This window comes from Panulirus ornatus, chromosome 65 (assembly GCF_036320965.1).
Source record: "Panulirus ornatus isolate Po-2019 chromosome 65, ASM3632096v1, whole genome shotgun sequence".
Lineage (NCBI taxonomy): Eukaryota > Metazoa > Arthropoda > Malacostraca > Decapoda > Palinuridae > Panulirus > Panulirus ornatus.
Window position 1 is genome coordinate 15,147,279 of NC_092288.1, and position 15,603 is coordinate 15,162,881.

Below are 15,603 nucleotides of genomic sequence, written 5' to 3' on the forward strand. Positions count from 1 at the left end.
CCATGGCCACCTACCTGAGGGAATTCCTGAAGGGAAAAGGCATCAGAGAGATAGACAGATATTCATTAATTAGTACCAAAATGTTACTGTAATAGAGGCATCAGAGAGATAGATAGATATTCATTAATTAGTACCAAAATGTTAGTGTAATATGTGTGTCTATCTATACCTGTGACCTTCCTATACAATAATGAATATATCTCACAGGTAAAAAACAGTCATCATGAATGCATCTCCATACATGAAGTGTTAATGACCTCAAAGAAAGGGGTTTTGCTTAGCATTCCATATTCCAGGAACATGTCCCAAGTGCTAATCAAGGTACTAGTGTACACCACATGATTTTATAAATCATTAATTCAATGTTATGAAATTAATAAAATCAATAACTGGTATAAGGTATAACATCCATCAAGATCACCTAGTTTATCCTATGATTTCATATGTATATAATCATCAATCTAAGCATCTAGTAACAGCCTACTGAAGATGACTGTAAACAAAATACTGTCTGAAAATATATCTTACCAAATCATTTTATCAATTATATGCTGAATGCTTTCAAACGAAGGGGTGTAGGAGCTAAGTAAGAATTCAATTTCCTAGGTTCAAATATAAATCCAAATAGCTAAAATATACAAGAATAATGCAGTTTATGTCATCAAAATTGCCTAATATGTGCTTAAATGAGCTAGTAGAACAATGTTTAACCTACATCAGCCATTCATTTATGTGTACAGAGAGGAAGTCAAAATTTTTCTAAAATCTGAACACTGCTTGATCCCACGCTATTCATATTTTGAAAGTCTTACCTTCATTACCTCCATGCTTCATCCATATACAATCCACATTTTTTCTTTTTCAGAATTTGTTCATATCAAACTATTACAGGATATAACCATACATTTTATATTTTCTCCTATCTTGGTGTTGGAAAGTGTTGAGTGGATGGGGAGAGCACTGATGTCCCTCATCTATGTAAATACTGCATACAATAATCATGAGTTCTTTCTAAGTGTGATTGCATTCTATATACACCTAACCACATTAAACACTTCATGATATTTATTATGGAGTGATCTCACACTAAAAATGATTATTTCTAATGACACTATTTTGCACTGTACTTCTTTTTTGATATTCATTCTTACTACATTCACAACGTACCTTTTTTCAAAACTTGTTCAACACAGCAGATAAGAGATGCAGCTGTTACTGTGACAGCTAATGGATTAATGAGGGTTAATCTACACATAAACTATGTTACACTAATGACTCAAGCATCTTTTTTCTATAATGTTCCTTTATAATTGTGGCACTTCATTTGCCCTTCCAAGCTCTAGTATTTCATCTACTTTAGTTACCTTGCCAAACGTAACAACCAGTTATCTAGACTGTTATAATAACTCCATCTACTTTACATCCTAACAATGTCTCACACTCTAGCTTATCTTTTAAAAAAAAAAACCTTTTGCTGTTGCATAAATATCTAATTCTCTTTAGTCAAGTTTTTCACAACAGTACAATGACAAGTAGTAGAATTACTCACCTATCCTACGAACATCATTAAAAATTGCTACTTATTCTTTTCTTTGACAGAAAATAAGCATCACTTTACCTGGTTCCTGGTTGAGGTTTATCATCTGACCTAAGATGATTGTTGTTGCCAATGACTCTCCAGTTTTCACATATGCATCTGCCAACTCACGTCGAAGTACATTCGTCAAACGTACTTGGTACTTGGACACTGATATACAAAATCACTGTATAATAAGGTGAGAAGCTAAAATGCAATTTACTATGAAACATATTCCACAAAATTTCACAGTTACAACTTATCAATTAAACAATCCCATCTTTTTTTCTCTTAAATTTACAAATCTATTGAAGATTCTTTTCATATGCTGCTTCTTTACAGTACTTACAGGAATATATTCTTTATCTGCCAAACTTTGGATATATCTACTTTTACTCCTAAATACATCAAATCCTTTTATATTCTTCCAAAACTAAGTCTTCCCCTTTATTTACACTTCTAAATACAGATTCATCCACATAAACAACTTCATCATAATGGGTAAAAGACAGCAAGGAAAACTGAGAGCAAAAATCAGGAATATATTTTTCTCAACTTGTTTCAACAAACTCTCCTTCAGGAGAAAAATGATATATCTCAACAGGTGCACAAGCTTATATACAAAACTGGTGTTTCAAGGAATTGAACACTGAAGGGTTGCCACTTGATTGATCTGTCACTGGTGCTTGCAGGCCATAAACTGGCCAATCACAAAGCCCCATTTCTGCCATAACTTTAGCCCAGCTGAGGCTACTTGCTTTCGTGTTATTAATTCTTTAAACAACAATATGGGTATATTCCAGTGTTTCCTTTGCCTTCTCTTCTTCTCCTTGGTGCAAAAATCTTTACACCCTCCATCTTGGCAAGTGTCCCAGCATGTCCACATGCATCTCCAGTGCTCTTGCAGTCTCATCTGTAGGCTACAACTACTCTTGTCATAATCATTTCTCTCACACCCATACCATAGCATTTTTGTTCTGTCTTTTTCTTAGTCCTAACAATTTCTCCTATTTTTATTCTTGAAGTTGTCAATGTGTTCATGGGAGTCATTTGTAAAAACTGTCAATGTAATATGTTGCTCTGAGTTAGGTATCACTATCCATCACTTATTGCCATTATCATTCCTACTGTCATCGCAAGACCTTCTATCCATAATCCCCTGTGCCTTTCCTTTGAGTTTAATTACAGGTCTTTGAGGTAACCCAGTTTTGTGAATGTTCCACAATGCGTTCACATTCATCCTTTAGGAACTCTGGGCAACACATTCTAAGGACCCTCAGAAAAATTCCAATAACTACTCTAAGACTTGCTCCTGTCACATTGCACTGACAGACATTGAATAAAATTATCCTTATGGGTTTTCTTCATTTGCCCTCCTGCATGTTCTGGCCCTGATTGCTGAAAATCCTTTTCACTCCATCCTTCCAACTCCTGTTTCTTAATCCTACAAATTCTTCTGATTAGGTGTATTGAATTGTCTTATGATGTCCACAAAAGGCAGATGGCTATCTTTATCTATCTTATCTGGATCCCATGATGTACACTGTTGACTTGTTGCAGAATGCTATGTAGCTCAGATATTCTGAGTAGTTATATACATTCAAGATATATTTATAATGATCTTCTCCAGTGCCCCCTTATAAAGTTATAAGGCACACCAAAAACACATCACTAAGTGGGGAGCCCATGGCCAGTCCACTGAGGTGCTGGTACTCCTCCTCACTGAATGTGATGGACCAAAACTTGACACACAGCATGACCACCTCCATGTAGTCATCTCTGGGCAAGGGAAAAATCATCCGTATCCGTGCCATCCACGACACACCTCATCACATGTACTGCTCCCTCCAACGGAATGTTGGAGTTAAGTACCTTAACATCAAAGATGACCAATATTTTCTTTTCAAATTCCACAGTCTTATAATTAAGTGAGCTCCACTAACAGAACCCAGGGCCTACATGTGGCACTTGATATCCCTGAGGTGATTGTACATGTATGAACGCCAGTCTCATGCACTTGGGCAGCCCCTTCACTGTGGGTACAAGGAGGGGTTCACGAAGGTACCTTCCTTGTCAGCCTCGGTCATAATGATGTTGCTGTCTTTTACCAGGTTTGATAAAGTCTTGGTACATTGCCTTTGTAAAGCCTTCTGCTGGGATGAAGCCAAGGCCTTTAACAAGCCATGACTCATTGCTTAAAACCTTTATCCATGTCCCTGTTTGTCCACTCATGAGTCCCTGCAACAGTACTTCCAATTTTGTGCTTTTAAATTGTTTAGATGAAAAATCAGTAAGGTCACTTCTCCCCAAGGTCTTCCAGGCAGAACAAAGAGGAAGAGTGATAATAATGGTTTCATGAATGCCTTACTGTTGAACAACGCAATATAAACTAGAAAACATCAGAAAACACACCAAGAAGGCCAAGTTATTGACAAAAAGAGAACAAAACATCATAATGAGATCTGACAATAGTAGGAGACTACTACATCTCGTATACCCACAATGAAGAGACTTACCAAGGCGCATAAACCTGGCAATCCTATATAACTGATCATCTCCAGCATAGGAAGTGCCCTACACAGATTAGTTTAGCAGTTTCCCAAACCCTAATGCAGGATCCTAGGCTCCATTACTAAAGCATAATTAATCAATTCAATCCATCTAATCAGAAGAATTTGTAGGATTAAGAAACAGGAGGTGGAAGGAGGGAGTGAAAAGGATTTTCAGCAATCAGGGCTTGAACATGCAGGACGGCAAGAGGCATGTGGTTAATGAGTGAGTTGGAGCAGAGTGGTATACCGAGGTAAACGTGCAGGGTGTGTGGGACGTCTGGGGTGGGCTTTGGGTGTGGAGCCTGAGTGTGGATGGGGAGCTGTGGTTTTCATGCACTGCACATGACAGATATAGACTGGGTGTGAACAAATGTGGCCTTTTTTGACTGTTTTCCTGGCACTACCTCTATGAAGCAGGGGGTAACAATGCTGTTTCCTGTGAGGCAAGATAGCATCAGGAACGGATGAAGGCAAGCAAGTATGAATATGTAAACATTTCATTTAATTTCATGTTTTCATTAAACTAGATTGCCGTTTCCCACATCAGCGAGGTGGTGACAGGAAACAGATGAAGAATAATCCGTCTACTCATATACATATATTATTTTTTTATCATATTTTTTATTTTGCTTTGTCGCTGTCTCCCGCGTTTGCGAGGTAGCGCAAGGAAACAGACGAAAGAAATGGCCCAACCCACCCCCATACACATGTATATACATACACGTCCACACACACAAATATACATACCTATACATCTCAATGTACACATATATATACACACACAGACACATACATATATACCCATGCACACAATTCACACTGTCAGCCTTTATTCATTCCCATCGCCACCTCGCCACACATGGAATACCATCCCCCTCCCCCCTCATGTGTGCGAGGTAGCACTAGGAAAAGAAAACAAAGGCCCCATTCGTTCACACTCAGTCTCTAGCTGTCATGCAATAATGCGCGAAACCACAGCTCCCTTTCCACATCCAGGCCCCACACAACTTTCCATGGTTTACCCCAGATGCTTCACATGCCCTGATTCAATCCACTGACAGCATGTCAACCCTGGTATACCACATCGATCCAATTCACTCTATTCCTTGCCCTCCTTTCACCCTCCTGCATGTTCAGGCCCCGATCACTCAAAATCTTTTTCACTCCATCTTTCCACCTCCAATTTGGTCTCCCACTTCTCCTCGTTCCCTCCACCTCCGACACATATATCCTCTTGTTCAACCTTTCCTCACTCATTCTCTCCATGTGCCCAAACCATTTCAAAACACCCTCTTCTGCTCTCTCAACCACGCTCTTTTTATTTCCACACATCTCTCTTACCCTTACGTTACTTACTCGATCAAACCACCTCACACCACACATTGTCCTCAAACATCTCATTTCCAGCACATCCACCCTCCTGCACACAACTCTATCCATAGCCCATGCCTCGCAAACATACAACATTGTTGGAACCACTATTCCTTCAAACATACCCATTTTTGCTTTCCGAGATAATGTTCTCGACTTCCAAACATTCTTCAAGGCTCCCAGGATTTTCACCCCCTCCCCCACCCTATGATTCACTTCCGCTTCCATGGTTCCATTCACTGCCATACCCACTCCCAGATATCTAAAACACTTTACTTCCTCCAGTTTTTCTCCATTCAAACTTACCTCCCAATTGACTTGACCCTCAACCCTACTGTACCTAATAACCTTGCTCTTATTCACATTTACTCTTAACTTTCTTCTTTCACACACTTTACCAAACTCAGTCACCAGCTTCTGCAGTTTCTCACATGAATCAGCCACCAGCACTGTATCATCAGCGAACAACAACTGACTCACTTCTCAAGCTCTCTCATCCAGAACAGACTTCATACTTGCCCCTCTTTCCAAAACTCTTGCATTCACCTCCCTAACAACCCCATCCATAAACAAATTAAACAACCATGGAGACATCACACACCCCTGCCGCAAACCTACATTCACTGAGAACCAATCACTTTCCTCTCTTCCTACATGTACACATGCCTTACATCCTCGATAAAAACTTTTCACTGCTTCTAACAACTTGCCTCCCACACCATATATATATATATATATATATATATATATACATATATATACATATATATATATATATATATTTTTTTTTTTTTCTTTTTCTATACTTTGTCGCTGTCTCCCGCATTTGCGAGGTAGCGCAAGGAAACAGACGAAAGAAATGGCCCAACCCCCCCCATACACATGTATATACATACGTCCACACACGCAAATATACATACCTACACAGCTTTCCATGGTTTACCCCAGACGCTTCACATGCCTTGATTCAATCCACTGACAGCACGTCAACCCCGGTATACCACATCGATCCAATTCACTCTATTCCTTGCCCTCCTTTCACCCTCCTGCATGTTCAGGCCCCGATCACACAAAATCTTTTTCACTCCATCTTTCCACCTCCAATTTGGTCTCCCTCTTCTCCTCGTTCCCTCCACCTCCGACACATATATCCTCTTGGTCAATCTTTCCTCACTCATTCTCTCCATGTGCCCAAACCACTTCAAAACACCCTCTTCTGCTCTCTCAACCACGCTCTTTTTATTTCCACACATCTCTCTTACCCTTACGTTACTCACTCGATCAAACCACCTCACACCACACATTGTCCTCAAACATCTCATTTCCAGCACATCCATCCTCCTGCGCACAACTCTATCCATAGCCCACGCCTCACAACCATACAACATTGTTGGAACCACTATTCCTTCAAACATACCCATTTTTGCTTTCCGAGATAATGTTCTCGACTTCCACACATTCTTCAGGGCCCCCAGAATTTTCGCCCCCTCCCCCACCCTATGATCCACTTCCGCTTCCATGGTTCCATCCGCTGCCAGATCCACTCCCAGATATCTAAAACACTTCACTTCCTCCAGTTTTTCTCCATTCAAACTCACCTCCCAATTGACTTGACCCTCAACCCTACTGTACCTAATAACCTTGCTCTTATTCACATTTACTCTTAACTTTCTTCTTCCACACACTTTACCAAACTCAGTCACCAGCTTCTGCAGTTTCTCACATGAATCATCCACCAGCGCTGTATCATCAGCGAACAACAACTGACTCACTTCCCAAGCTCTCTCATCCCCAACAGACTTCATACTTGCCCCTCTTTCCAAAACTCTTGCATTTACCTCCCTAACAACCCCATCCATAAACAAATTAAACAACCATGGAGACATCACACACCCCTGCCGCAAACCTACATTCACTGAGAACCAATCACTTTCCTCTCTTCCTACACGTACACATGCCTTACATCCTCGATAAAAACTTTTCACTGCTTCTAACAACTTTCCTCCCACACCATATATTCTTAATACCTTCCACAGACCATCTCTATCAACTCTATCATATGCCTTCTCCAGATCCATAAATGCTACATACAAATCCATTTGCTTTTCTAAGTATTTCTCACATACATTCTTCAAAGCAAACACCTGATCCACACATCCTCTACCACTTCTGAAACCACACTGCTCTTCCCCAATCTGATGCTCTGTACATGCCTTCACCCTCTCAATCAATACCCTCCCATATAATTTACCAGGAATACTCAACAAACTTATACCTCTGTAATTTGAGCATTCACTCTTATCCCCTTTGCCTTTATACAATGGCACTATGCACGCATTCCACCAATCCTCAGGCACCTCACCATGAGTCATACATACATTAAATAACCTTACCAACCAGTCAACAATACAGTCACCCCCTTTTTTAATAAATTCCACTGCAATACCATCCAAACCTGCTGCCTTGCCGGCTTTCATCTTCCGCAAAGCTTTCACTACCTCTTCTCTGTTTACCAAATCATTTTCCCTAACCCTCTCACTTTGCACACCACCTCGACCAAAACACCCTATATCTGCCACTCTATCATCAAACACATTCAACAAACCATACACATACATACACATATATATATCAACTTATACAAATATACATACATATACACAGACATATACATATATATATACATGTACATACTCATACTAGCCTGCCTTCAATCCATTCCTGGTGCCACCCTGCCCCACAGGAAACAGCAATTGCATAACTCCTCTTCAGCAAGGTAGCGCCATGAAAACAGACAAAATAAAGGCCACATTCATTCACACTCACTCTCTAGCTGTCATGTGTAATGCAAAGAAACCACAGATCCCTATCCACATCCAGGCCCCACAGACCTTTCCATGGTTTACCCCAGATGTTTCACATGCCCTGGTTCATCGTTCCAATTCACTCTATTTCTTGCATGCCTCTCATCCTCCCGCTTGTTCACGCCCCGATCACTCAAAATCTTTTTCGCTCCATCCTTCCACCTCCAATTTAGTCTCCTGCTTCTCCTTCTTCCCTCCACCTCTGACACATATATCCTCTTTGTCAATCTTTCCTCACTCATTCTCTCCATATGTCCAAGCAATTTCAACAAACACTCTTCTGCTCTCTCAACCACACTCTTTTTATTACCACACATCTCTCTTACCCTTTCATTACTTACCCAATCAAACCACCTCACACCATACACTGTCCTCAAACATCTCATTTCAAACACACCCACCCTCCTCTGTACAACCCTATCTATAGCCCATGCATCACAACCACATAACATTGTTGGAACTATTATTCCTTCAAACATACCCATTTTTACAAATATATAGGAGACGGGAGCAGGGGGCCAAAAATACTCCCCTCCTTGTATTTTTAACTTTCTAAAATGGGAAACAGAAGAAGGAGTCATGCGGGGAATGCTCATCCTCCTCGAAGGCTCAGACTGGGGTGTCTATATGTGTGTGGATGTAACCAAGATGTGAAAAAAGGAGAGATAGGTAGTATGTTTGAGGAAAGGAACCTGGATGTTTTGGCTCCGAGTGAAACAAAGCTCAAGGGTAAAGGGGAAGAGTGGTTTGGGAATGTCTTGGGAGTAAAGTCAGGGGTTAGTGAGAGGACAAGAGCAAGGGAAGGAGTAGCAGTACTCCTGAAACAGGAGTTGTGGGAGTATGTAATAGAATGTAAGAAAGTAAATTCTCGATTAATATGGGTAAAACTGAAAGTTGATGGAGAGAGATGGGTGATTATTGGTGCATATGCACCTGGGCATGAGAAGAAAGATCATGAGAGGCAAGTGTTTTGGGAGAAGCTGAATGAGTGTGTTAGTGGTTTTGATGCACAAGACCGGGTTATAGTGATGGGTGATTTGAATGCAAAGGTGAGTAATGTGGCAGTTGAGGGAATAATTGGTATACATGGGGTGTTCAGTGTTGTAAATGGAAATGGTGAAGAGCTTGTAGATTTATGTGCTGAAAAAGGACTGGTGATTGGGAATACCTGGTTTAAAAAGCGAGATATACATAAGTATACTTATATAAGTAGGAGAGATGGCCAGAGAGCGTTATTGGATTACGTGTTAATTGACAGGCGCGCGAAAGAGAGACTTTTGGATGTTAATGTGCTGAGAGGTGCAACTGGAGGGATGTCTGATCATTATCTTATGGAGGCTAAGGTGAAGATTTGTATGAGTTTTCAGAAAAGAAGTGTGAATGTTGGGGTGAAGAGGGTGGTGAGAGTAAGTGAGCTTGGGAAGGAGACTTGTGTGAGGAAGTACCAGGAGAGACTGAGTACAGAATGGAAAAAGGTGAGAACAATGGAAGTAAGGGGAGTGGGGGAGGAATGGGATGTATTTAGGGAATCAGTGATGGATTGCACAAAAGATGCTTGTGGCATGAGAAGAGTGGGAGGTGGGTTGATTAGAAAGGGTAGTGAGTGGTGGGATGAAGAAGGAAGATTATTAGTGAAAGAGAAGAGAGAGGCATTTGGACGATTTTTGCAGGGAAAAAATGCAATTGAGTGGGAGATGTATAAAAGAAAGAGACAGGAGGTCAAGAGAAAGGTGCAAGAGGTGAAAAAGAGGGCAAATGAGAGTTGGGGTGAGGGAGTATCATTAAATTCTAGGGAGAATAAAAAGATGCTCTGGAAGGAGGTAAATAAAGTGCGTAAGACAAGGGAGCAAATGGGAACTTCAGTGAAGGGCGCAAATGGGGAGGTGATAACAAGTAGTGGTGATGTGAGGAGATGGAGTGAGTATTTTGAAGGTTTGTTGAATGTGTTTGATGATAGATTGGCAGATATAGGGTGTTTTGGTCGAGGTGGTGTGCAAAGTGAGAGGGTTAGGGAAAATGATTTGGTAAACAGAGAAGAGGTAGTAAAAGCTTTGCGGAAGATGAAAGCCGGCAAGGCAGCAGGTTTGGATGGTATTGCAGAGGAATTTATTAAAAAAGGCAGGTGACTGTATTGTTGACTGGTTGGTAAGGTTATTTAATGTATGTATGACTCATGGTGACTGAGTTTGGAAAAGTCTGTGGAAGAAGAAAGTTAAGAGTAAATGTGAATAAAAGCAAGGTTATTAGGTACAGTAGGGTTGAGGGTCAAGTCAATTGGGAGGTGAGTTTGAATGGAGAAAAACTGGAGGAAGTGAAGTGTTTTAGATATCTGGGAGTGGATCTGGCAGCGGATGGAACCATGGAAGCGGAAGTGGATCATAGGGTGGGGGAGGGGGCGAAAATCCTGGGGGCCTTGAAGAATGTGTGGAAGTCGAGAACATTATCTCGGAAAGCAAAAATGGGTATGTTTGAAGGAATAGTGGTTCCAACAATGTTGTATGGTTGCGAGGCATGGGCTATGGATAGAGTTGTGTGCAGGAGGATGGATGTGCTGGAAATGAGATGTTTGAGGACAATGTGTGGTGTGAGGTGGTTTGATCGAGTGAGTAACGTAAGGGTAAGAGAGATGTGTGGAAATAAAAAGAGCGTGGTTGAGAGAGCAGAAGAGGGTGTTTTGAAGTGGTTTGGGCACATGGAGAGGATGAGTGAGGAAAGATTGACCAAGAGGATATATGTGTCGGAGGTGGAGGGAACAAGGAGAAGAGGGAGACCAAATTGGAGGTGGAAAGATGGAGTGAAAAAGATTTTGTGTGATCGGGGCCTGAACATGGAGGAGGGTGAAAGGAGGGCAAGGAATAGAGTGAATTGGAGCGATGTGGTATACCGGGGTTGACGTGCTGTCAGTGGATTGAAGCAAGGCATGTGAAGCGTCTGGGGTAAACCATGGAAAGCTGTGTAGGTATGTATATTTGCGTGTGTGGACGTATGTATATACATGTGTATGGGGGGGGGGTTGGGCCATTTCTTTTGTCTGTTTCCTTGCGCTACCTCGCAAACGCGGGAGACAGCGACAAAGTATAATAATAAATAAAATAATATATATATATATACATAAATGCCCATACACATACATACACATATATATATCAACTTATACAAATATACATACATATACACAGACATATACATATATATATACATGTACATACTCATACTAGCCTGCCTTCAATCCATTCCCGGTGCCACCCTGCCCCACAGGAAACAGCAACTGCATAACTCCTCTTCAGCAAGGTAGCGCCATGAAAACAGACAAAATAAAGGCCACATTCATTCACACTCACTCTCTAGCTGTCATGTGTAATGCAAAGAAACCACAGATCCCTATCCACATCCAGGCCCCACAGACCTTTCCATGGTTTACCCCAGATGTTTCACATGCCCTGGTTCATCGTTCCAATTCACTCTATTTCTTGCATGCCTCTCATCCTCCCGCTTGTTCAGGCCCCGATCACTCAAAATCTTTTTCGCTCCATCCTTCCACCTCCAATTTAGTCTCCTGCTTCTCCTTCTTCCCTCCACCTCTGACACATATATCCTCTTTGTCAATCTTTCCTCACTCATTCTCTCCATATGTCCAAGCAATTTCAACAAACACTCTTCTGCTCTCTCAACCACACTCTTTTTATTACCACACATCTCTCTTACCCTTTCATTACTTACCCAATCAAACCACCTCACACCATACACTGTCCTCAAACATCTCATTTCAAACACACCCACCCTCCTCTGTACAACCCTATCTATAGCCCATGCATCACAACCACATAACATTGTTGGAACTATTATTCCTTCAAACATACCCATTTTTACAAATATATAGAAGACGGGAGCAGGGGGCCAAAAATACTCCCCTCCTTGTATTTTTAACTTTCTAAAATGGGAAACAGAAGAAGGAGTCATGCGGGGAGTGCTCATCCTCCTCGAAGGCTCAGACTGGGGTGTCTAAATGTGTGTGGATGTAACCAAGATGTGAAAAAAGGAGAGATAGGTAGTATGTTTGAGGAAAGGAACCTGGATGTTTTGGCTCCGAGTGAAACAAAGCTCAAGGGTAAAGGGGAAGAGTGGTTTGGGAATGTCTGGGGAGTAAAGTCAGGGGTTAGTGAGAGGACAAGAGCAAGGGAAGGAGTAGCAGTACTCCTGAAACAGGAGTTGTGGGAGTATGTGATAGAATGTAAGAAAGTAAATTCTCGATTAATATGGGTAAAACTGAAAGTTGATGGAGAGAGATGGGTGATTATTGGTGCATATGCACCTGGGCATGAGAAGAAAGATCATGAGAGGCAAGTGTTTTGGGAGCAGCTGAATGAGTGTGTTAGTGGTTTTGATGCACAAGACCGGGTTATAGTGATGGGTGATTTGAATGCAAAGGTGAGTAATGTGGCAGTTGAGGGAATAATTGGTATACATGGGGTGTTCAGTGTTGTAAATGGAAATGGTGAAGAGCTTGTAGATTTATGTGCTGAAAAAGGACTGGTGATTGGGAATACCTGGTTTAAAAAGCGAGATATACATAAGTATACTTATATAAGTAGGAGAGATGGCCAGAGAGCGTTATTGGATTACGTGTTAATTGACAGGCGCGCGAAAGAGAGACTTTTGGATGTTAATGTGCTGAGAGGTGCAACTGGAGGGATGTCTGATCATTATCTTATGGAGGCTAAGGTGAAGATTTGTATGAGTTTTCAGAAAAGAAGTGTGAATGTTGGGGTGAAGAGGGTGGTGAGAGTAAGTGAGCTTGGGAAGGAGACTTGTGTGAGGAAGTACCAGGAGAGACTGAGTACAGAATGGAAAAAGGTGAGAACAATGGAAGTAAGGGGAGTGGGGGAGGAATGGGATGTATTTAGGGAATCAGTGATGGACTGCGCAAAAGATGCTTGTGGCATGAGAAGAGTGGGAGGTGGGTTGATTAGAAAGGGTAGTGAGTGGTGGGATGAAGAAGGAAGATTATTAGTGAAAGAGAAGAGAGAGGCATTTGGACGATTTTTGCAGGGAAAAAATGAAATTGAGTGGGAGATGTATAAAAGAAAGAGACAGGAGGTCAAGAGAAAGGTGCAAGAGGTGAAAAAGAGGGCAAATGAGAGTTGGGGTGAGGGAGTATCATTAAATTCTAGGGAGAATAAAAAGATGCTCTGGAAGGAGGTAAATAAAGTGCGTAAGACAAGGGAGCAAATGGGAACTTCAGTGAAGGGCGCAAATGGGGAGGTGATAACAAGTAGTGATGTGAGGAGATGGAGTGAGTATTTTGAAGGTTTGTTGAATGTGTTTGATGATAGAGTGGCAGATATAGGGTGTTTTGGTCGAGGTGGTGTGCAAAGTGAGAGGGTTAGGGAAAATGATTTGGTAAACAGAGAAGAGGTAGTAAAAGCTTTGCGGAAGATGAAAGCCGGCAAGGCAGCAGGTTTGGATGGTATTGCAGAGGAATTTATTAAAAAAAGGCAGGTGACTGTATTGTTGACTGGTTGGTAAGGTTATTTAATGTATGTATGACTCATGGTGAGGTGCCTGAGGATTGGCAGAATGCGTGCATAGTGCCATTGTACAAAGGCAAAGGGGATAAGAGTGAATGCTCAAATTACAGAGGTATAAGTTTGTTGAGTATTCCTGGTAAATTATATGGGAGGGTATTGATTGAGAGGGTGAAGGCATGTACAGAGCATCAGATTGGGGAAGAGCAGTGTGGTTTCAGAAGTGGTAGAGGATGTGTGGATCAGGTGTTTGCTTTGAAGAATGTATGTGAGAAATACTTAGAAAAGCAAATGGATTTGTATGTAGCATTTATGGATCTGGAGAAGGCATATGATAGAGTTGACAGAGATGCTCTGTGGAAGGTATTAAGAATATATGGTGCGGGAGGCAAGTTGTTAGAAGCAGTGAAAAGTTTTTATCGAGGATGTAAGGCATGTGTACGTGTAAGAAGAGAGGAAAGTGATTGGTTCTCAGTGAATGTAGGTTTGCGGCAGGGATGTGTGATGTCTCCATGGTTGTTTAATTTGTTTATGGATGGGGTTGTTAAGGAGGTGAATGCAAGAGTTTTGGAAAGAGGGGCAAGTATGAAGTCTGTTGTGGATGAGAGAGCTTGGGAAGTGAGTCAGTTGTTGTTCGCTGATGATACAGCGCTGGTGGCTGATTCATGTAAGAAACTGCAGAAGCTGGTGACTGAGTTTGGTAAAGTGTGTGAAAGAAGAAAGTTAAGAGTAAATGTGAATAAGAGCAAGGTTATTAGGTACAGTAGGGTTGAGGGTCAAGTCAATTGGGAGGTAAGTTTGAATGGAGAAAAACTGGAGGAAGTAAAGTGTTTTAGATATCTGGGAGTGGATCTGGCAGTGGATGGAACCATGGAAGCAGAAGTGAATCATAGGGTGGGGGAGCAGGCGAAAATCCTAGGAGCCTTGAAGAATGTGTGGAAGTCGAGAACATTATCTCGGAAAGCAAAAATGGGTATGTTTGAAGGAATAGTGGTTCCAACAATGTTGTATGGTTGCGAGGCATGGGCTATGGATAGAGTGGTGTGCAGGAGGGTGGATGTGCTGGAAATGAGATGTTTGAGGACAATGTGTGGTGTGAGGTGGTTTGATCGAGTAAGTAATGTAAGGGTAAGAGAGATGTGTGGAAATAAAAAGAGCGTGGTTGAGAGAGCAGAAGAGGGTGTTTTGAAATGGTCTGGGCACATGGAGAGAATGAATGAGGAAAGATTAACCAAGAGGATATATGTGTCGGAGGTGGAGGGAACGAGGAGAAGTGGGAGACCAAATTGGAGGTGGAAAGATGGAGTGAAAAAGATTTTGTGTGATCGGGGCCTGAACATGCAGGAGGGTGAAAGGAGGGCAAGGAATAGAGTGAATTGGATCGATGTGGTATACCTGGGTTGACGTGCTGTCAGTGGATTGAATCAGGGCATGTGAAGCGTCTGGAGTAAACCATGGAAAGTTGTGTGGGGCCTGGATGTGGAAAGGGAGTTGTGGTTTCGGGCATTATTGCGTGGCAGTTAGAGACTGAGTGTAAATGAATGGGGCCTTTTTTGTCTTTTCCTAGTGCTACCTCGCACACATGAGGGGGGAGGGGAATGGTATTCCATGTGTGGCGAGGTGGCGATGGGAGTAAATGGGGGCAGACAGTGTGAATTGTGTGCATGGGTATATATGTATTGTGTCTGTGTATGTATATATATGTGTACATTGAG

The 15,603-nt window shown here is 41.7% G+C and overlaps 1 protein-coding gene across 2 annotated transcripts in view; it reads right to left on the bottom strand.

Annotated features, from left to right (window-relative positions):
* Window positions 1–15,603, bottom strand: part of bsf (bicoid stability factor) — a 201,779-nt gene that overhangs the window by 110,562 nt on the left and 75,614 nt on the right. For both annotated transcript variants that reach the window (XM_071658035.1, XM_071658036.1), the window contains exon 10: window positions 1,619–1,747. In XM_071658035.1, coding sequence (XP_071514136.1) covers window positions 1,619–1,747 — 129 coding nt within the window. The remainder of the gene's footprint in view (window positions 1–1,618; window positions 1,748–15,603) is intronic.